A 22,378-nucleotide genomic window follows, 5' to 3' on the forward strand; every position below is an offset into this window, starting at 1 on the left:
CATATCCCAAGGTTAATGTGCTTTAGACCTTTCCTCTCGATGCCTGGCGGTGAAAAAGCGCAGAGATGCGACCCTCTAACCCCCCCCCCTCCTCCGTCTGTTGAACCTTAAGAATCAGCAATGATTACCCATACGATATCTCATCTTTATGTTTTCACGTTGATAGATCTCTTGTCAATTTTTTTTTTAACCTTGTCAATGTCTTCTTTTATACATGATACAATGCGCAAAAATGGATATGCGCACAATATTGGAAGCATAATGTTGCAGAGGACATGCAATTTGTTTTTTTTTCAGAGTAAACAGCTGGGGTTAAAGAAGTGATGTCTCCCCCTGTGTGGGCGGGTGGTCTTTGTCTCTCGTCGGTCATGTGACCCTCAGGCCCGCGCCTCTTTCTTGGAGTGCGGTTTGTTGCCCAGCAGCGTGTCGATCTCAGCGATTGTCTGCGGGGTCATCTGGGTTAAAACCTGCAGTCATAAAAAAAGAGTGACAGTGAGTTTGATCCTTTCTATGTTGCAGTGAAAATATAAAAAGTTCTTGGTTGGGATAATGGCAGGACAAGAGGGAAGTATTGAGTGCGCTCCAAAATAAAATGAAGCATTGTGTTTTCTTTGTGGTTTCATTTCCTATGTCCATTTTCCGTGGAGTGAACTGGTGTAGAATCCAATCTTTTCTCTCTCTCTCTCTCTCTCTCTCTCTGTCTCTCTCTCTCTCTCTCTCTCTCTCTCTCTCTCTCTCTCTCTCTCTCTCTCTCTCTCTCTCTCTCTCTCTCTCTCTCTCTCTCTCTCTCTCTCTCTCTCTCTCTCTCTCTCTCTCTCTCTCTCTCTACATATATATATACACACAATATAATGCTCCATAATGATAACAATGAAGGGCTGCTTACCCTCAGGGCCCCCAGGTTCTCGACCAGCTGCTCTGTGGTGGAGACGCCCAGCAGCACGGAGCTGACCCCCTCGCTTCTCAGGCACCAGGCTGGGGCCGGGAGATAAGCAGGTTGGTGTTCAGGGAGATACACAGGCTCAGGTGTGGAAGGAAATAAACAGCAGTTTGGGGAGTTAAACACGCACAATGTGAGGGGAGACACGCTCCAGCGGTAAAGGAGATAAATGTGGTTAAGTGCCGTGTAAAAAGAGGTGAGCCGCACCCACTCCTCACCTAAGAAACTGCTGACAACATTCAGAGCTATTCATGTTTTTCTTCATGTGGCCGTTGAATGCAGACGTGTGTCTTTGTGAGGAGCAGGTGGTGGGTTAGGAGTCCTACATGTTAGGCTGCATTCGTCGGGAGTGAACCCATGTATTTTCAGGCCAGGGGTAAAACACCAGGACAGTACACACTGATTGACCTTTGCGTCAAACTATACCAGCTAGGAATTCAGTTTTTTTTACTGTATCTAACCATCAAAGTCACTACAGTGGGACACTTCTGTATCAGTCATTTGACCAATGAGGGCCACCTGCCTCAAAGAAGCTGTTAACAAGTCGACGGCTCGATAGTGTGGGGAAGAGAAAATTTATAACTTCCCAAGTTCCCATAAGGTCCAAGAGAGACATCCTCCTTTCCATAAAGAAAAGTCAACTTAATAAAAAAACGGCTAACAATGGCATTACATAGTTACATAAGCCATAAATGCCATGCCACATTTAAGCCCATAAAAGGGCTTACCTTTCTCAAAGGTACATGCAAAGGTACCTACACACACTGGAGGCAAATGCGAGCACTGCTGAGGAGGCTGCACAGTTGAAATGGCCACTTTTAAAAACTGTAAGCTGATTATTATACTCAAACTGATTATTATAGTATTTTGGGACCAAAGCATCTGCTCACCGAGCGAGTGAATAACACAGCAACAGGAAGTGAATAGCGGCCGAGGCGGTCCCTACCTATGGCGAGCTGTGCCGCGGTGCAGCCCATCCTGTCAGCCAACAGGTGGAGCTCTTTGATTTTGGCCAGCTGTCTGCGTCCCTCCTCACTGTTCACGCGCTCCTTCAGCCACTGGTACCCCTGCACCCAGGACAAAATGGTGACCGTCCTTTCAGAAGGTGACATGACCCCACTGTTTGGAGCAAACCAAGATGAACCACTGCATGTTATATATATATATATATTTTTTATTACATTTTGTAAAATCAATTATTTACATTTTTCAAAATAAGAGTAGTGCTTCATCCACATGTTGCTATTGGATCTCAGCCCTACGATATCGATCCCACACCTAGCTCCCTGACACAGGGTCTCTAACCTTCATGGCGGCCCTGGAGCAGTCGGGGACCCCTTCGCTGTACTTCCCCGTGATGAGGCCACACGCCAGGGGGGACCATGTCATCGCTCCGACCCCTGGACAGAGGAAAGACGTTAAAAACAACAAGACAAAATGCTGGTTGTTGTCAGAGTCGCCCTTGTGTGTTGATCTAACTGCTCTTCAGTGGCTTGTGATATCTGTCCATCATGAGGCTGCAGGGAACTAATCTGATAGAAGAGTCATTCTGTGGTGTTGTGAGGTTGTTTAAGAGGGAATCGACTGAAGGGTGCACTGGTAGAACAGGGAGTTGTCGGTCATGTCTACGGGTGGGGGCGTGGAGGAGGAGTGACAAACCTATCTTGTGGTAGAGCTCTGGGAGCTGCACCTCCACCTTGTCCCGCTGGAAGTAGTGGTACTCGGCCTGCTCGCACACCGGGGGGATGAGGTTGAACTGCCGCGCCACTGAGTACGCCTCCTATCGGAACATCGCCAACACACACACATCCGTCAGGGTTAGGGCTGAGATAGCACACATATCTGTTAGGCTGTTACGGGCTGAGAAGGGCTATAAATAGGACTGAGCGTCGTGCAGCATCTTATCCTGGCTATCTTTGTTGTGTACGGGGAATGGGTTAACCTAGCGATTGTTGGTGCTTGGCAACCTTACTGTACCGACAGCGATATGTTGTTGTTTCTCTTTCTACTGACAAATATACTTATTGTGAGTCACTTTGGATAAAAGCGTCCGCTAAATGCCCTAAATGTTAGGGCTGCATACTGTTGTAAGTGAAGCAAGCAGACATTTATTGGGTTGTTATGTACTGTAGCAACTCCATGGTTTTGAACAGGGGCTCATCTTTGTGGGCTGGCACCACACAGTGCCACCGGTGCGAGCCTCTTCACCGAAAACAACAATGTGTCCTATCGATTCAGTTTTTTGGATAGTCTCAGTGTGCAAGACAAGCACGGAGTGAAAAAGAGAAGCGTAAGAGATGGAGGAGGGCAGTGTTTAGGTGTTAGTTTGCAGGTATGTTGAGGTTGAGATCAAGCTTATAACTTTTTTGGGGGCAAAGCAATTCATCACGGCAACAGCCACCAGAAAAACCACCCGTTTACAGTCGGACTACGGTCAGTCACTGAGTGCAGCGGGGTGGTTCAGGTGTTCCATTCCCAGCAGAAAGGTACTGAGGTTTGCATCCCTGATATAGGCATCGTTGGGCAATGCATCCTTGTACTAAAACGCATGTTTATGAATATACTACTTGATGAAGTAGCTTTGGATAAATGACTTAATAGTGATTAGTTCACCAAACCCACTCACCATGATCTCCATGGCACTCCAACGAGAGGTTCCCCAGTACATGGCCATCCCCTGGTTGATCACAAACGTCATGGCTCGTACAATCTCTGCAACAAGCGCCCAACGTCAAACAACCCCGATGTCATTTACAGCACACACAGCACCCAACGTCAAATGGACAGTGAGAGACCATTGATGAAAGAGAGCGAGAGAGACCAATGAGAGTAGAGAGAGGCAATGAGAATAGAGCTCAAACTATGAGACGAAAGCTTGACCAATGAGAGGAGAGAGAGACTAATGAGAGGAGAGAGACCAATGAGAGTAGAGCTGGAACCATGAGATGAAAGCTAGACCGATGAGAGGAGAGAGAGAGAACAATGACTGACCTTCCATGGGACTGTTGACGTCGTTTCTGTTGGCGAAGACGATGTCGACATACTCCAGCTGTAGTCTGGACAGAGACCCTCTCAGGCCTGGTAGGATGACATCATCGCCACTCGTCAATACTCTTCTACCCTCACTTTACCAATGTCACAATATATAACAACGCTACTACTTAACTGATCGAATCAAACAGCAGTAAGCTAAGCAAATATGTATACAACCAATTCTGAACCAGAAGGGGCGCAGAAAGAGTGGGAATCACAGGGAACCGCAAACAAACACTCAACTCATGGTATGTTCGGGGGGATAATTTAAAAGCAAATCACATCAACCCCACACTGTTCCTACAGAGGTCTTGTGAACGGGGGAGGGCCTCTTTGTTCAGGAAACACCACTGCACTCAGGCCCTGCCATTTAGCTTCATGTCCATATTGATTACTGAGGATTGATGGCTTTCCAGAGCTCCTTTATGACTAGTTTCCTGCCACGGGCCGGCCATTACAACATCAGCCACAGCAGCATTAGTGCTGCACAATATTCAACACAGGCTTTGGAAACACCCAGCAAGCCCCCTTTTATTACTGCCTTTTATTTCCCAGAGCTGTATATTTACTTCATTCAGGAGATTCATTGGACTCTACCTTCAATAATGTGTTTTCTGGAGAGTCCTCTCTCCGTCTCGGCTCTGTGAAAGTGATGAAACAGACAGTTTTGTTATTTGCCTTCATAGCCATCCCACAGAAGAGCAGAAAGGTTGTCGTTGGGCGGTGTACTTACTGGCCGCCCCAGTAGATCTTAGTGGTGATAACGTAACTCGAACGTCTGGAAAGAGACGCGAGATGGAAGGGGAGGGTTTTAATAAGGTTGAATAACATATTGTTTTGATAACTCTCAAGATTGTAATAAATATGGCCAGAAGAAGAAGGTTTCATGCTGTTACTCATAAATGTCCAAATTGTACAGTAAAATGTAACAACCATAAGGCTACTGGGTTATAACAGGCTTTTCACTTTAGCATTGTGTGTCTGCAAGTCTGAGTGTTAGCTTGTGTGTGTGTGTCTGCATGCATTAGCGAGCGTCAATGTGTGTTTGCTTGAGTTGTGCCTTGCTGTTACTGTGTCATTGTGTTTTATAGCTGCAGCTTGTGCTCGCTTGTGTAAGGGTGTGTCAGAGAGGGTTTGCATGTGTTTTGTGCGTGTTAGCATGTGTCTGTGAGTCAGTGGAGAAACGTGAGCAACATCACCTCCATCCCTTCTTCTTGATGATGTTGCCCAGGGTGATTTCAGCCCTGGGAGGGAGAAAGAGAGAGTTGTTACTACCAGTGGCAGAGCGCTTGACATATTTACTAAACACTGGCATGCTAACAACACCCATTAGTCGACAATTATACTAGCAGGTGTTTTGAAAAGCTTTGCACACTTAATGGTTTACTACGTAAAGATGTTCATTAGAGAGGGAAAAATGTACATGAACAAATGAACAAATTTAGCAGGTTCTTGAACAGGTGACTCATGGATGTGTTAAACAAATCAAACAAGAGAGAGAAAGGGAGAGAGACAGACAGACAGACAGACAGACAGACAGACAGGGGGAGAGAGAGAGAGAGAGAGAGAGAGAGTGAGAGAGAGAGAGAGAGAGAGAGACGGACGGACCTGCCCGAGGCATACACCTCAGCCGTGTCAAACAGGTTCACTCCGTTCTCGTACGCTATGGTCATCAGGTTCTCAGCAGTCTGCAGGAATCAGGGGAGAGGAACAGCCAATCCAGAGCAAGTTCAGCCAATCCAGAGCAAGTTCACCCCATCCCAGCCAATCCAGAGCAAGTTCACCCCATCCCAGCCAATACAGAGCAAGTTCACCCCATCCCAGCCAATACAGAGCAAGTTCACCCCATCCCAGCCAATCCAGAGCAAGTTCACCCCATCCCAGCCAATCCAGAGCAAGTTCATCCCATCCCAGCCAATCCAAAGCAAACATACAGTCACTTCATCCTCAATAATTATATTTTTTGGGGGTCTGTATATTTAGCAATTATAACAGAAATGTTCTCTGTTATGAAACTATATAAATACAAAAAACAGAAGGGATCTAACCAGTAGGTACAGACAGAGACCCACACTAAACCGTTCAACCAATCCACCGTTATAAACACACTGTCAAGGGGAGGGGGCAAAGGAACACAAAATGGACACTCGGCGGGACGGCGCCATAGCTCTTACCTCGTCAGAGATCTGGGATCCGAACGTGACCCAGGTTCCTGAGCAAGACAGACGGGGTTACATGAACGGTAACGTTTAATCTACTTGTTTCAACTATTTTATAAGCTTCTCTAGTGATGAATAGGGGTGGGAATCACAGGGTACCTCACGATACGATATGCAATACACGATACCGATAATATCGCGATACAGCCATCCTGCAATAATCAATATATTGTGAGAGAATCCAATAACGATACATCAAAATATATGTCTAACGATGAATACAAAATGGCTGTGAAAAGGTAAAATGCTGGATATCCATCTTTATTCATGGTCCAAACTACAGTTTTTCAGTTACTCTCCTTTGGTTAGTTAACTTCCATTAAATTTTCCCTCATTCATGTGTTGAGCGTCACCTCGAGGAGTGATGAAGTAGCGACAGTGGTAGCAGGGAGATCTGTTCAGAACACCTCACTTTATCAATTTAAATATTGATATTTGGCGGCTCGCCAAATATCGATATAGTATCGATTCTCGTATCGCACGAAGAAGGGCGGCGATATATATCCTTATCAATGTTTTGTCCCACCCCTTCGTGTATGGCTTCGTGTATGGCTTTGTGTATAAAACACAGCGCTGCTCTTGTATCGGGTAGGAAACCAGAAGCATGATCCTGACGAACTTTAACGTGTAGTTGCCCCAATATGGATTATCTTTGATTTGGCTCTCAGCCTCACTTGTTGGAGGTTGCTCTGGACAACAGTGTGTGTGGAATGTAAATCAAATCTGAAATGGTTTGTCTTACCTAAACCCAGGCAGGAAACTCGTAGGCCTGACTTCCCAAGGTTCCTGTTGAGACACAGATATAGGTTTGTTAATAACAATAATGGAAAATCCAATGAAACATGTGACAAATCAAACTTATTTTTGCAAAAGCCACCTGTGGGTGTCTATGCTGGCACAATGGGATTTCTTCCCATTGATACAGTGACATCTGAAATACAAAAGTGATCTTTCAATTGACATTGATGTATCGTACAAATGAACACAACCTTGTCTCTCTTCGATGGGCTCCATGTTGTTTTGGTAATTGTTGGCAGAGGCAGCGGTCACTGTCCTTGTAACATCACCTTGATGTGTAGTTACATTTCGTGGGTCTCTACCCTGACGTCAAGACCCCCAGCATAGCTTTGTGAGACCATCCAATTATTCATGTTTGCGTTTAGCAATGAAAATCAGTCTGGCCTTGGCGGGGCAGAAATGTATTTCTACATACGGGCGTGGGCGTTTCTGTTTTCCTTTTTAGCATCATTATTCAGTCTATTTCTCATGTGAGATCTGGACGGTCTTGTGAGGCTACCGTCTCATACCTCAGGCGGGTGAACCATGCAATATAACTCACCCTCTAGGCTTAAGCCACGCTCCCATGCGTACCTGGATGCGTGGCTTATAGATGTAGTTCACAGCGTATGTCTGAGCAGTGACCCGTTATGAGTGGCAAAGGGAGGCGACTGCTCAGCGCACCACATGAGATTATTCTGACACATGGACTTATAGGCCAGACGAGCACGAATAAGACAAGATAGCACTTCCCCAGGTGGGAAAATGTGGGTGTTTACAGCTTCAGAAGGGCAGGTAAGAGAGATGCCGAGTATGGTTAAAAGATTTTATACAATTGAGTAAAATACTAAAAAGAAACAAATAATAAACACATAATGTAATAATAAACAATAAACCCAGTGCGCCACAGCAATGCACAGTGTGCTGGCTACCACAGACCGGCAGCACATCTGCAGTGGCTTGCTGCACACGTCAAAGGACCGAAAAAGTAACAGCCTGCTCTGTCCTTTCAGATATAGGGCCTCAATGCTGTCCTTCAAATCCAGTTTGCAGTTGAAGCGCAATCCCAGGAATCTGTATGGGTCCACCGTCTCTATTTCCTCCCCCTGGACTGCGATAGGGGTCGGGGGGGCATCCTGCCTCGTAGGAAGGCTACAACCAGCTCCTTGGTCTTGCTGATGCCAAGCTGGAGGTGATTCTCCCCAGACCGTCGGCTGAGGCTCCCTACCACACCTCTGTGCTCCTCCTCCTCCTCCTCACTGATGCAGCCCAAGATGGAGGGGTCATCAGAGAACTCAAGCGGAGGAGATGTGGAAGGTACAGTTCCTTGGGGTACGCCGGTCGTTGCCTATTAGCACGCCTGACAGGCTGCCCTGCGACCCTGTGGTCGGCTGGTGAGGTAATCTGTCATCAAGGCCTCTGTGTTTGGCTCCACCTGCAGGCCTGAGAGCTTCTCTGAGGGCAGGAGGGGCCGGAAGGGGAAAGCACCAGTGCTCCCATGCGAGGTCAGAGCCACCGGTCTGTAGTCATTGAGAGCACTGCAGGAGGTGTCCCACCGCTGGGGCACCTTCTTCATCCTCAGGGAGAGGGGGAAGAGGTTCTGGGTCACTCCTGCAAGCTGTCTGGGCCACGGCTTAAGCACCCTAGGGTGGAGGTTGCCTGTACCCATTGCTTTGTTGATTCAGAGTTTGGATCGCCGTGATGAATGGGCTGGTGGACAGGGAGGGGATTGGTTAAGATGTTGTTAGGGTGACCGTGGTGGTGGGGAGGTGTGAGATCATAAAAAACAACATTAACAAGGAACCCCATCTAAATAAATTACGGTCTATAATGATCGATACATTTATAAAATAGCCATGACTAGAAAAATGGCTGAAACCAGATCCGTTCAAACGGTATGACTTTATTGAGATAGTAAGAGGCATCTTTATATGAGAAGAGACGGATTGAAATGTTATTCAAACCCCAACACAGCAGACAATGTATACCTTTCAGTTTATTTTTCAGTTCTGTTTTTTGTTTTCTTTCTGTAGTTAATTATATCAATGTTATTAATATGAAATCACATTTTGACACCCCTGTATGCGGAGACAAGTATCCAAATAAAACCAAAAATATAAAAAGGGAAAGATACGTTGGTTATTGGCCACAGGAAGGAAGGAGTAGATCAGAGAATAAAATTATCCCGGTTTCATCCTAGCTCTCTCTCTCTCTCTCTCTCTCTGCTTGGTTCATCCTAATTAGTCTGCGATGGGGTGGAGATAGGGAAGAGGAGAGAGAGAGAGAACGAGGAGGGAGAGGGAGAGTGGGGGGGGGGGGGTGTTGGGAGAGAGAGAGAGATGAAGAGAGAGGAAGAGCGAGGGAGAGGGATGCAAAGAGAGAGATGGGAGGGAGAGAGGGTTGAGCGAGAGGGAAAGAGAGAGTAGGGGAGAGAGAGGGATGAAAAGAGCCAGAGGAAGAGGGAGGGAGGGAGAGAGATGAAAGGGAGAGACCAAGAGAGGTGGATAGAGAGAGAGAGAGAGAGAGAGAGAGAGTGATAGAGAGAAGGGGAGAGATAAAGAGAGGGATAGACAGAGAGAGAGAGAGAGAGAGAGAGAGAGAGAGAGAGAGAGAGAGAGAGAGAGAGAGACAGAGAGAACAAGCTGAAGGCAGTGAAAGAGAGAGAGCAATAGATGGAGAGAGAGAGAGAGCGAGAGAACAGATAGGGAGAGAGAGAGAGAGAGAGAGAGAGAGAGAGAGAACAGATAGGGAGAGAGAGTGAGCAGTGCTGCAGTGGAACTCTAGCTTGTCTGCGTTTCATCTGCCGTGCCGCGCCCCTCTGCCGGTACGCCGAGGTCCGCCACAAATAACCAAATGAAAAGAGACAGACTGCCACAGCGCTTACAATCAGCCACGGCGTCCTGCCTCTGTCTCCTCCCGGTGTGCTGTTTGCCGTCTGTGGACCGTCCACACTATTTATAGATCTATTGCATATGGGTGATAAGTATGCCATTGTGTGTGTGTGTGTCTGTGTCTGTGTGTGTGTGTGTGTGTGTGTGTGTGTGTGTGTGTGTGTGTGTATGCGTGCGTGCGTGCGTGTGTGTGTGTGTCAATGTGCTCTTCGTTCGGTCGTTAGCTCACGGGCCATGGGTCATTACATAATAGGCTGTCAAAACAACAACCACAGCCAGCCATAAATAGAGCAAGGGGTTGTGTAGGATGGATCAGGGACTGACATGTTTGATCTCACTCGTCGTCGACGACCTAAAATAGATCAAATCATAAATAAATCCCACCTTCCACGTGATTAAGAGGATAAGTCGTGCTTTTTTGCATGCTTTGAATATTTGCCAAGGTTTTAAATGAAGCACCATGAATATATAGAGCTGTGAATTGCAATTAATGAGTAATTAACAAGTCATTAATTGGTCTTGCTTTGCTGGAAACGGTGTGTCACAACACCGCGGATGGCAGCAAAGCATGCATCAAACCCTATCGATTTGAAGGGGAAGGGAACCATTTTTCCCTTGAATTTCCCAGGTGAGAAGGAGTGAGATGGACTGTGCGCGTGCATGCGCGTGTGCGTGAGCCTCCGCGTGTGTCTTTCGTGCGTGTGTGATGATTGAACATCCGAAGGAAGGAAATATTAACGGCATTACCGACTTCTCCAAGGGTATAATAGAAAGGGAATAAGGGAATAAGGAGCCGGGGCGAAAGCAGAAAACCGCGTCCGCATTCAGATCCATTCCGTTTGAGTTCCCAGAGCGGACCACAGGGACGTTTTCTACTTCTATTTTAATAGTATGCCTGCTCCCCGGACGGCATCAGCGCAGACTCTGAGGAGATCTGCTGTGCTGTGCCACATATCCGATGGGTTTAGGGACAGATGAGGATATAGTCATCTGTCACGTTACAGCCCACGCCCCGGCGGCCATGCTCGGATTTATAACTGCTCTGCACTACTTACAGAAAATAAATCACAACGATTCTTGGTTCATTTTCATTTGATTTGACAGATTTTTTAATTTCATGGAGATTTGAATTTAATCACGTTTTCTGTGATTGAACGGATTCAGAGCAATGGGTGACCACGATGCTCTGACATCAGGGTTAGGGTTAGGGTTAGTCATCAGTTTTTTAAAACACACAACCTGTCAAAACCAGTTGAACCCTTTTATTTGAAATCATTCAATTTTAAGGGAGATAGAGGTATTTATAAATATTGGTATCACCCCTGACTCTGACTGACCATACTTGAACTTGGCATTCCTCCAACTGTGAAAAAAACCAAAGCATAATTTTTCTGTAATAATATAATGTTTCTCAATCAGATATCTTTCTGTTGTTCTGAGTCAAGCATGCGATGTGTATATGTCCATAAATAGCTCACTGTGCGCTCAAACCACATTGATGTGCAAGACCAAAGGATGAATAATTCTATTCTCACTTTCTTTCTTACACCAAATTAAGCCGATGTCTTTATTTTATATCACATTAATAAATTGGTAATGTGTACTCTACTCATCTAAACATAGATTTATAAATCAATAAAAAAATGCATATAAATAAATATCTTGGCAAGTATAGCACCTTCCAGATAAGGTGCTAAGCAGACGTTTTAAAAGGGATGTATGAGTGTGTCCTGACACACAATGACACACATTCTGTGTAAATGTGTGTGTGTGTGTGTGCATCTTTGTTTGTTTGTGCATGTGTGTGTCTGAGCGTGCATGTTGGTATGTGTGTGTGTGTGTGTGTGTGTGTACGTGTGATTGTGTGTGTGTGTGTGTGTGTGTGTGTGTGTGTGTGTGTGTGTGTGTGTGTGTGTGTGTGTGTGTGTGTGTGTGAATATCAGCAGTGTCCAGCTGTGTAACACCTCTGGGGAAACCTTGAATGGATTCCCGAGTTGCCATGCCAGCCTCCATTCACCAACTAGAGCTGTGATTGGCTGGTGTATAGAATACATCCACATGCTACAGCTGTTATTGGCTGATGTTAAGGATACATTCACCAGCTGGCCGGTGTCAAGCAACAGCTATCTGGTATTGGGTGGTTGAAAGGTGATCCCTGCCCCCTTCGAAACTCAATCCCCCAGAATCCTCTGCGGTGGTGCACTCTGCTAGATGACCAGGAGTAAGTAGAGTAGTCTGCAGAGTCTCTCTGCTTCTGATCCCTCATTACGCATTCACACACACACACACACACACACACACACACACACACACACACACACACACACACACACACACACACACACACACACACACACACACACACACACACACACAAATACACACGCGCACACATACACACAAGCACATACACGCACACACACACACACTCTCATGCATAATCACAAGTCTACTAGCACATAAATACACGCACACACAATGACATATATACAATCACACTCACACACACACACACACACACACACTCACTCTCACACAGAATCACACTTTCACTGTCATACAAATTACATTGGCGTTTCTAATGCACATAAATGAGTTAGCATACTAACACATAAACACACAGACACGCATCACACACCACACAACAGCATACATCCATGCAACGCAAGAGACGGGCGGGCATGGCCATAAGGACTTTGGTTTCAAAGAACCAAACGCGTCTTCTGGGATTTCTAAGGACATATCCGTACTGGGCTTCAATGAGACACTATGTGCATACTAGATGTGATGAAAAAGTATTTCTTGTGTGCTGGTTCATAGTCCTAGTTTGCATATTCATGCTTGAGAGGCACTACAGACACATAGCTACATACAGTCACGCATCAATGGCCAGAACACACACACACACACACACACACACAAAATCTCATGCATAATCACAACTAGCACATAAATACTCGCACACACAATCACATATATACGGTCACACACACACACACACACACACACACACACACACACACACACACACACACACACACACACACACACACACACACACACACACACACACACACACACACACACACACACACATGCGTTTCTTTATTCTATAAGCAGGGCTTCCTGCTATCTTGCTCATGTTAGTGGAGAGGAGACATTTAGGGTGGGAAGTTCTAAGTGCTTTTATTCAAGGACCGCATTTGGGTACATTTTGATGTAGTACTATACTTGAGTAATTATGTTTTGTGGGACTTCATACTGTTAGTCCACTATGTTTCTTATAGTCCACTAGACACACGCATGCATACGCACCCCCCCCCCCCCACACACACACACTCTAACCCCCACACACACACAGTTTGCATGCAATCGCACATTCATACACACACTGTAACACACACACACACACACGCCATCTCTAGCCTCAGGCGTGTGGTGACATGACCAGTGATGATTGGCTCGTGTATTTCTGGTAATTCTCAGGAAAACTGAACTAAACATGGAAATGACTTGACTTGTTCTAATGAGACCCCCAGAGATGCAGCCCCTCGGGCACAAAAGATACAAATATACGCAGAAAGGTAGATCGTCTTTGGTCGTGGTTTTGTAGAGGAAAACGTGCAGACAATTCCTATGCAAAATATGGAACTAGCTAGCTGGATCTTTGATTAAAACAAAAGATGAAACAACAGCTCAACCAAAAAGAGACAAAGTTGCATACTATTGGGGGCTCGGGGTAGGCCTGGGCAATATGGCTGAAAGACATATCACGATATAACTTGATCATATTGATCGATATCGATAACTATTGATCATTTTAATGACCTAAAAAGACTAGGAATTACCATGCTGGATTTAAACACTTCTGTTTAACCCTTAATATGACCTTCCACTGTTCTTCATTGATAAATACTCCAATGTCAATAAAACAATGAAAAACACTCAAATATTGTAAATAAGTATGGAACCTGCTAGATTTAGTGGTCCAGCCTTTTATCTATATATATCGAACATGTTTTATATTGATATTGATCAAAAGTCTATCACGATACGATAATTTATTGTTTTATTGCCCAGGCCTAGCTCGGGGCTGTCGAGTTGTTTTAAAGCAATAGTAGATCTAACCATTTTCAAACTTTTTATAGAGAGAAACCAGCTGATGCCAACAAGGCGCTAGAAAATTCAAATAATGTCGGCATCATGTGCCTTCGACTCCAGCAGGCAGGTTTTGTGACAACAGAGCTGCGTTTTAGAAATGCTTTCGTAGCCATAGCTACAGAATCGGTGCTGTGAATTGTCCTTCCCTGTCCCACCCATAACAGCCTCATCATCTCCTAATAACTTTGTTCCTCTCGGTGAGTCAGACCGACCCGGGCTATGAAAACGTCAACCCTGGATCTAGTTGAGTAGTCTACGGTCCGCCCACTGTTCCACGGCTAAAATATCGCTGACATTCGCTAACGTTCACCACCTTCTCTCAAGAAGTCTGCCATGAATGTTTAAGCACTTCTCGGGGCGCTAACAAACGCTGCACTTTCTATCACGGTGCTCTGGAAAAGGCTCTTTGTGGGGTTACATAACGTGGTGTGTGGACGTGGACGGTATGCATATGAGCAGGGGGGGTTGGGGGGATGCATCACTGGCAGAATGTGTCAGACCACAGCAGCATGTATGCAGCGGCCAGGGGGTGGATTATCGGATGGCTTGATGAACTTCGTCCAGTGACCGATGGAAGGACTTGTAGAGTCATGTTAGTTGATTGATACTTGTTAGGGTGTTGGCGACTACCCGCCGAAACATACGGGGGTTAGATGATCCCTAGAGATCCCATGGTATATATAATATACAGTTAAATAATCAGGACTGTGGATGAGTCTATTTAAACTGTACTGGGTTTGATCCCTGAGGTCTCAAACCCCCTTAAGCAAGACGACTAATTCCTACCAGTTCCTTGAATAACCTGTAACCTGTAACCTGTAACTCTATTTTATTGCCTTGGATAAAAGCTTCTGTTCACTGTTAGAAATGCCATAGCCATCCATTAGCTATAAGTGAGTTAAATTATCTGTGACAATATCTGTTCTGGATGATGACGTGACTGACTATGAGACCATTTCTACTACTACCACTCCCAGCTAATCAGCCACTACTACTACCAATCAGGGCGTCTCTTCCCTGATTGGTTTGGAGAATTCATCTTGCAGGCCAATCAGATGCTCACAAAGGCAATATCCTAGGCTTGGTGTGCAACAATTTGCAATGGGTCAACAGAGAAACGTAAGGAACGACGGAGCAGAGTGGGATTTTTTTGGGGTTGTTTATTTTAAATATAGCATGTATAGATAAACAATTCTCTTTCTCTCTCAAATCAAACCAATTGCACCTTGAAAAAGCATCTTTCAATAGAAAAAGTGCTTCACAGCTACAGCTATCAGGCCACAGATGAGTCTAGATATTTGACTCCACAGCAAGCTCCCACTGGCTACCATAGCATTACTCCACTGCCTATCTGATAGTCCTATTCCGGACTGCCAGCTTTAACACAGAGCCTGACGGTGTCTATTACACCACAGGCTTCACTTCCTCTTCCCCACCAATCTCAATCAGATAACAACGAGGGCGCCTTTCAAGGAAAATTACTACGAGGCTACAGAGGCTGCCTCATTCGGAAAGAGTGTTGTATAAACACAGTCTGTTGTGTGCTCGGGCCAGTTGTTGAGGCCAAATCACACTTGTGCCTCCTGCACACGTTGACTCTCACAGACTGCACACGCCCCACTTCAGCCGGTGGAGGACTGAGCACGAAGATGTCCAGGCCGTCATACAGAGGTTAGCAACACTTCGCCCTTCTCTGAGTGTTTAGCACGCAGGTCAACGATGGTGAAGGGCCGGTTTAAACACTCGACACTACAATACGGCCGTGTGTTGAGAAGCTGGAGAGCTGCCAAGCAGCCACTGGTGCACGGTACAGCAGGGCTGGCTAAGAGATCCCGGATCAGGGGATGAAACCCTAATTTAGAGCTCATATAGAGCTGGAGAGAGCACTGATTTAGAGCTTGTTTAGAGCTGAGCAGAGCACTGATTTAGAGCTTGTTTAGAGCTGAGCAGAGCACTGATTTAGAGCTTGTATAGAGCAGAGGAGAGCACTGATTTAGAGCTTGTACAGAGCACAAACGCTAGTACTGATGATAGGATGATTTGAATTTTGTTTGATACCAGCTAGATTGTACATAAGGAACATGTTTTTCAAGGTTTGTTATATGCTTATCAAAATAAAACGATATGATTCCAACCAGAAAAAGAATAATAAGTGACTCGTTTACCTACCTATTAGTGACTTGTTTACCTACCTATTATAAACCAGTAGACAAGTCTGTACAGACCAAGTATTATGGCTTGTTATTTCAAAACTAATGCCAACCTTTGTGCATTCCTTCACATGTTTTCCATTATAATGTTTTCCATTGATGTTTGGTGTTAAATTGTATTCCCTTCAAACACACATAAGCTTAGAAGCAGCATTGCTGTATTTTCTTTCTGCTGTTCCTAACTGGCCACGGCTTTCATGCAGTAAAACTCTGCATAGCCTCCCCCCTTACCCCCCCCCCCCCCCACCACCCTCTTACGCACTTATTGTATGTTGTACGTCCAGGCACTTAATGTACGCACTTATTGTATGGTTTACGCCCTTATACTTGTATTTTGCATTGTGTAGCATCTTATGCTAGCTATCTTTGTTGTATGCAGGAATGGGTTAACCTAATAATTGTTAGTGCTTGGCACTTGGTTCTATGAGCATCCTTACTGTACTGACAAAGATATATTGTTTCTCCTTCTTCTGACAAATGTACTTATTGTAAGTCACTTTGGCTAAAAGCGTCTGCCTAATGCCCTAAATGTAAATGTAAATGTAGTAATAATGGTGTTTAAAGGGGAGCTTTCACTCTCTGCTCAGTCACTGCATGTATATTTATCTATTGTTAACCATTGTTAACCAACACACACTACACAAAACATACACAAATACACAGACACAGACACACACACACACACACACACATACACAGACACCATTGTTTGAAGACCCCATTAATAATATTGCAGCACACCCAGCACCACACTGATGAGCAGGGATAGAAAAACCCTCCACTGGACACACAGGGCCGGGAAGGAAAAACCACTGAGAACATAACAATCCATATTACACTCTCCAAAGAGCGAGAGAGAGAGAGAGAGAGAGAGAGAGAGAGAGAGAGAGAGAGAGAGAGAGAGAGAGAGAGAGATTGCAAGAGAGAGACGAGAGAGAGAAAGAGAGAAAGAGAAAGAGAGAGAGTTTGGATGGAGAACAGAAATAAACATGCAGAGTGCAGAGAGGATATAGATAATTTACAATGGATCACAGACATAACTGCTAGTGTACAGATAAGGTGAGAGAGAGAGAGAGAGAGAGAGAGAGAGAGAGAGAGAGAGAGAGAGAGAGAGAAAAATAACATTGGGTTAAGGTGAATGAGAGAAATAGAAGAGAATGGCAAGACAGAATGGTTTCACTCAGAGGTTAAGGGCAAAGGAAAAAGGGAGAGCTACACTTGGACGAGATTGAGAGCCATCCAGAGACGGACAGAGAGAGAGGGAGCTGCCTGGATGACGATGATGTGTGTGGTGATGCTGGTTGTCAATGATGGTGAGCAGCTGTGATCGGCCATGGCCTGCGACCAGAGAGAGAGAGAGAGAGACGTACAGCCAGGGTTGATGAGCTGAACAATGACACGTCTAACGTCTAATCTGTGGCATTACAAAGGGGGGGGACATGATGGCAGGGAAGTGATGCTTTCAGAGGAGGAAGGGCAGGCCCTGAAACACACCCGGGGAGTCGCCCCTGCAAAGTGTCCATTGTGAGCCTTGTGTTGTGTGTCGCACTGCCATTGTAGTGACATTGTGGCCTCCAGCACCTCCGATTCACCCCAACAGTTATCATGTCCCTTGTATCTCCGTCTGGCCACCCGTGTGGACAATGCACTCCAGCTTCTGTAGCTCCACGGTGCACATGCCAACTAACCCACCATTTTGGTCACCAGGAAATACATCAAAATAAAATAACGTCACTTTTCGGAAGGGGCGTGGCCCGGAGGAGGGGTGCCCCGAGGGGGGGGGGGGGGGGGGGGGGGGGGGGGGCGGTTTGATTGGCAACCCTTAATCCGTTTACAGGATTTGAAAGTAACAGAAAAAGTGTTTTCACCACACAATGTTCTTTACCGTCCTAGTTTGCAGACTTATTGCACAATTCAAGATATTTGTCAAGTTCCTATTGTCTATATAGTGAGCACTGTGCTGTTCTGTGATGTCTCCCTCTACTAAAGAGCTCCACGCCACTGCTGCCACTGGTGCCTCCTGCATGAAAGCAGCTTCACTGAGATGAATGGCGGGGGTGCGGCACTATGTATTCAGTTCTTATAATACATCCATGCTCCAGGGCTGTGTGTGTGTGTGTGTGCCTGTGTGTCTGGGTGTGTTGTAAGACTGTGTGCTGCAAGTTTGTATGCAAGTTGTCATTGTGTCTGTCTTTTGTATGCAAGACGGTTGTCTTTTGTATGCAAGTTGTGTGTGTGTGTGTGTGTGTGTGTGTGTGTGTGTGTGTGTGTGTGTGTGTGCATGTGTGTTTGCGTTTGTGCACGTGTATTTGTGTGTGTGCGTGCGTTTGCGTTTGTGCGTGCATGCGTGTATGTATTCTACTGTTGTTCCAGAAGTAAACCTGGCGACGTGCTTCGCTTCCTGCTGGAGCCTTGTCCCTGGTTTTAATTGCTTCTTAAATGAAAACTGAATTGAGGGAATAGAGTTTCACACTGGGATTTCACACTGATCCCCACCATCTGATCACCAGGACCGGCGTCTCATTAAAACCTGGCCCTGAGCATTGTAAGCTTTCAGTCTCATTCAATGGCAGCAATCAGGGTATCAGGTGGTGTACTGTTGCCCTTGTGCTCTCCTCCGATTGGTTGACGTCGTTTATGTGAGAGAGAGACTCATAGCAGCGATGTAACATGGCAATGGAAATATTGACTTTTATATTGCTTCTTTACTGGATATGGATTAATCGCTACTCTCCTTTCCCAGTATAATTTACCCAGTTGTATTCGTGATGTTTGTTAATATGTTAATATTAAAAGCATTTTGATTGTATTTAATGTACTGTAGTCTCATTTAGTCTAATACATATTTTAAAGACTGCCCAAATCGGCTGTATATGAATTGGTGGGCTGTAGTCAAATTGTATATGATATTTGTTATCATGATAGGAACACTTTATTGAACTCATTCCAGACAGACTATTATTGGAGACCTGATTATTCTTATTTAGGTCAACATAAAAGAGGTTTAGTCCACTTACTTCATCACAAAATTACATCTTTAAAGTATCCCTACTGAGTTATACCTCTTTTCAACCTGCACCACTGTTTCACTGAACCATTGTGTTCAACCAAACTCTGTTTCACCACACACACCCTTGAGCAGAGCAAAAATAACTCATTGAGCTGTGGAGGCGTCTTGTTCTTCAGGGGGAACTGACCATGCCTTTAAAAACGCTTTAGTTGTTGTCTTTCATCCTGGGGCGGGGCTGCCAGCTCCCCTCTAAAGGGGGTCTATTTTACCACCAGGTGTGAGAGTAATTAGCCATTATGAAGCAGTTTTGGAAATATGCCCTCCCCTGGGATAGAGTGGCATCAGCGACGCGAGTGTCTACCTAGATGTATGCTGGCTAGATAAGCACGGCAGTTGGTACGGTCCACTTGGCAGGCTGGTAGACTGATCTATCCAGCATACTTCTAGGTGGACTCTCCCACTTATGATGTTACTATGTCACAGGGCAGGGCAGATTTTTCAATGACTTTTAATGGCCGATCACACTCGCAGCTGGTGGTTAAACAGGGGCCCTTTAAGCACTTCCATTCAGCTTCAGTATGCGGAAGACCGGTAGGCTGCTTCAACACTTAATTATCAGGTGAGCCGTTCCCCCTATCAACCAACAGGAGGTTAAGCCTGCAATAACATGTTTGACCTAGAGAGGGAGACGTCTTATGTAAACCAATGTAAGAGTTTTTTGAGTTTGGTTCTCCTCATCATTTCATAACTATTTGTACATTATTTTTAAAGAAACCTATGTATAGGTTTCTTTCTGTGTATTGGTACCAAGAATAGTACCATGGTAACCAAAGCTACTGCCATACAGGCTATGGTACCATGGCTAGTACAGTTTTACCAAGGCTAATACCATGGTACCAAGGCTTGTTGCCTAGTACCATGGTACCAAAGCTAACACCATGTTTCTAAGGCTAGTACCATACTTGTTACCAAGGCTAATACCATGCTATCCAAGCTAATACCATGCTACTGAGGCTATTATAATGCTACTAAGGCTAATACCGTGTTTCCCCACCATGACCGCAAGGCTAAGACATTAGGATAGTTATTGGTTTTCCTATAGGACAAAACAATTTGAGGACCATTGATTGATTGAATCTATTGGTATCATTATAGAGTTGTTTTGCCCTGTTCTTAGTAGCCTGAACGATCCATAGTTAATTTGTTGCTTTGAGGTTGACCAATATGGTCTCTGTCATACTATGTTTTGATAATAATGATACAATAAGTGTGTACATCATATTATTAAAACTAATACTGATACCGAGTTATAATAGTCCTCATAATATAGTAGGCCTATGTCGTTTTTTAATATGTATTTATTTCCTTTGAAAGTACTCATACATAGATCTGCAGTATAGGACCAGGGGAGAGGGACAGAGTGGGACGCAGCCCGGCCCACTGGGAGAGGCTCTCCACTGGGAGAGGCTCTCCACTGGGAGCGGCTCTCGGAGCGCGGCCCTCTGAGCGCCTCTTCATGCGAACACGGTTCGGAGCGGAGGAGCTGTCACCTCGCGGGCTCATCATCACCATCCAGCCGCTGGAGGTGAACGGCCCCTGGCTCTAGCTAACCTCCCTCCCGCCATGGCAGTTAATCAGTATTACTAGTTTGGCCAAAAAGAGAGCTGCTCTGTGTCCCCCTGGTCTCACCCTCGCGGGCCACGTTGGAACAAGGGTCCCCGTGTATTCTGCGTCAATGCCAGTGTGTGTGTGTGTGTGTGTGTGTGTGTGTGTTTTTTTGTCCAAGTCAATATAAAATGGCTCAATCCTTTCAGAGCTGAAAATCTTAGAAGAAAGATCATTCATGATCATGTATGTGCATGCACGTGCGTGTGTGTGTACCTGTGCGTGTCTGTGTGTGTGATGGGGGGGGGGGGGGGGGGGGAGTCCGGTCTCACACTGTACTCACCTGTACTTCATGTTGCTGTGGCGCCCGATGGCCTCCTTCATGTGGGCGTGGCCCTGGGTGGGGCGGGACCCGGGCGCGTCCCTCATCTTGGCCGAGCCCTGGGAGATGTAGTTCCCGTTGTTGCCCTGCCCTCCTCCCCCGGGCGGGGGGGCCGTGCGGAGGCCGCACAGCCGGTCCTCGCTCCGGCTCTTCAGGTTGTGCTCCGTGCAGGCGAACGACACCTGCATCCTGGCGCTTGTGCGGGCTGGCCGTGGGTGTGCTGGCCGTGGGTGTGGTGGTGGTGGTGGTGGTGGTGGTGGGTGGTGGGTATGGTGGTACCCGTTGAGAGAGATTTAATCAGCACTTAAAAGGCCTTTTTATGAATGCTCGGACCCCCCCCCCCCCACCGCGGTGTGTCTCTCTGTGGCGGAGCGGTAATGGTGTTCTGACAAAGTGCTCAAGCAGGGCAGATAAGTGTCGCTGGCATGGAGTTGGGGGGCATCAGGGCGGGATCCGAGGGGCCCTAAGCTGACACACGCAGAGCCACCGTCTGCTGCCTCTGCTGTCTGGGAACGGCGGGAACGGCTCTCTGGCGTCTCGTGCTCAACGGACACATCGGGGCAATCCTCCAATCCTCAAAAAATCTCCTGGTTGACTGTGTGTTCCCAGTGGTCCGCAGATGTTGTTTTGGAATAGTGCAGTTGTTATATTTTTAAAAACGGCAACAAAAAAAAAACACAAAAAAAACCACAGCTCCTTTTGGTGCACAGATTGTGTGTCCACACGGTTGGTGGTTGGCTACCTCGCCCTCTGTCTCACATGCACAGTGGAGGGGCTGTGGATCATATGGCTTGTGTTGATCTGTGAAGCCCTGTGTTTCCTGTGTTTAGCTGAAGTGACTTATCTCTGTCTCGGTGAGCCGGAGAGCCGCGGACTGCACCGCCGCAGCAAAGACACAACAAGAACCGCTCCAGGCGTCCTTCTCGCTCCTCCCGGGGAAATGCATGTTGGACGCAAACTTCAATCAGCCGATAGCCGCGGTCAATTCTGTCGAAAATGAATCTTGTCAATCCAGTGATCGGTCTGGGTAGAGGGAATCCTGCTTATTAATTCGCATTCAACACTGTCAAATTCCAGCGATGCATTGCTTAATATCGTGCAATGTGCAATGGATGGTGGGGGAAATGCAACGTCCGTTTGCGAAATGAAT

General features: G+C 46.0%; 1 protein-coding gene across 1 annotated transcript; it reads right to left on the reverse strand.

The window, feature by feature from the left end:
• Window positions 1–377: 377 nt before the first annotated feature.
• On the reverse strand, window positions 378–21,416 carry LOC311354813 (voltage-gated potassium channel subunit beta-3; the record flags this gene model as incomplete). The annotated part of the gene is made up of 14 exons (XM_084474674.1): window positions 378–467; window positions 887–975; window positions 1,887–2,007; window positions 2,246–2,340; window positions 2,600–2,720; window positions 3,567–3,652; window positions 3,932–4,018; window positions 4,571–4,614; window positions 4,707–4,751; window positions 5,173–5,217; window positions 5,582–5,661; window positions 6,148–6,185; window positions 6,935–6,978; window positions 21,190–21,416. 14 exons carry the CDS (start codon window positions 21,414–21,416, stop codon window positions 378–380), a joined length of 1,212 nt encoding a protein of 403 aa, XP_084330800.1.
• Window positions 21,417–22,378: the final 962 nt, after the last annotated feature.

Source organism: Micromesistius poutassou (assembly GCF_964030765.1).
Source record: "Micromesistius poutassou genome assembly, chromosome: 10".
Lineage (NCBI taxonomy): Eukaryota > Metazoa > Chordata > Actinopteri > Gadiformes > Gadidae > Micromesistius > Micromesistius poutassou.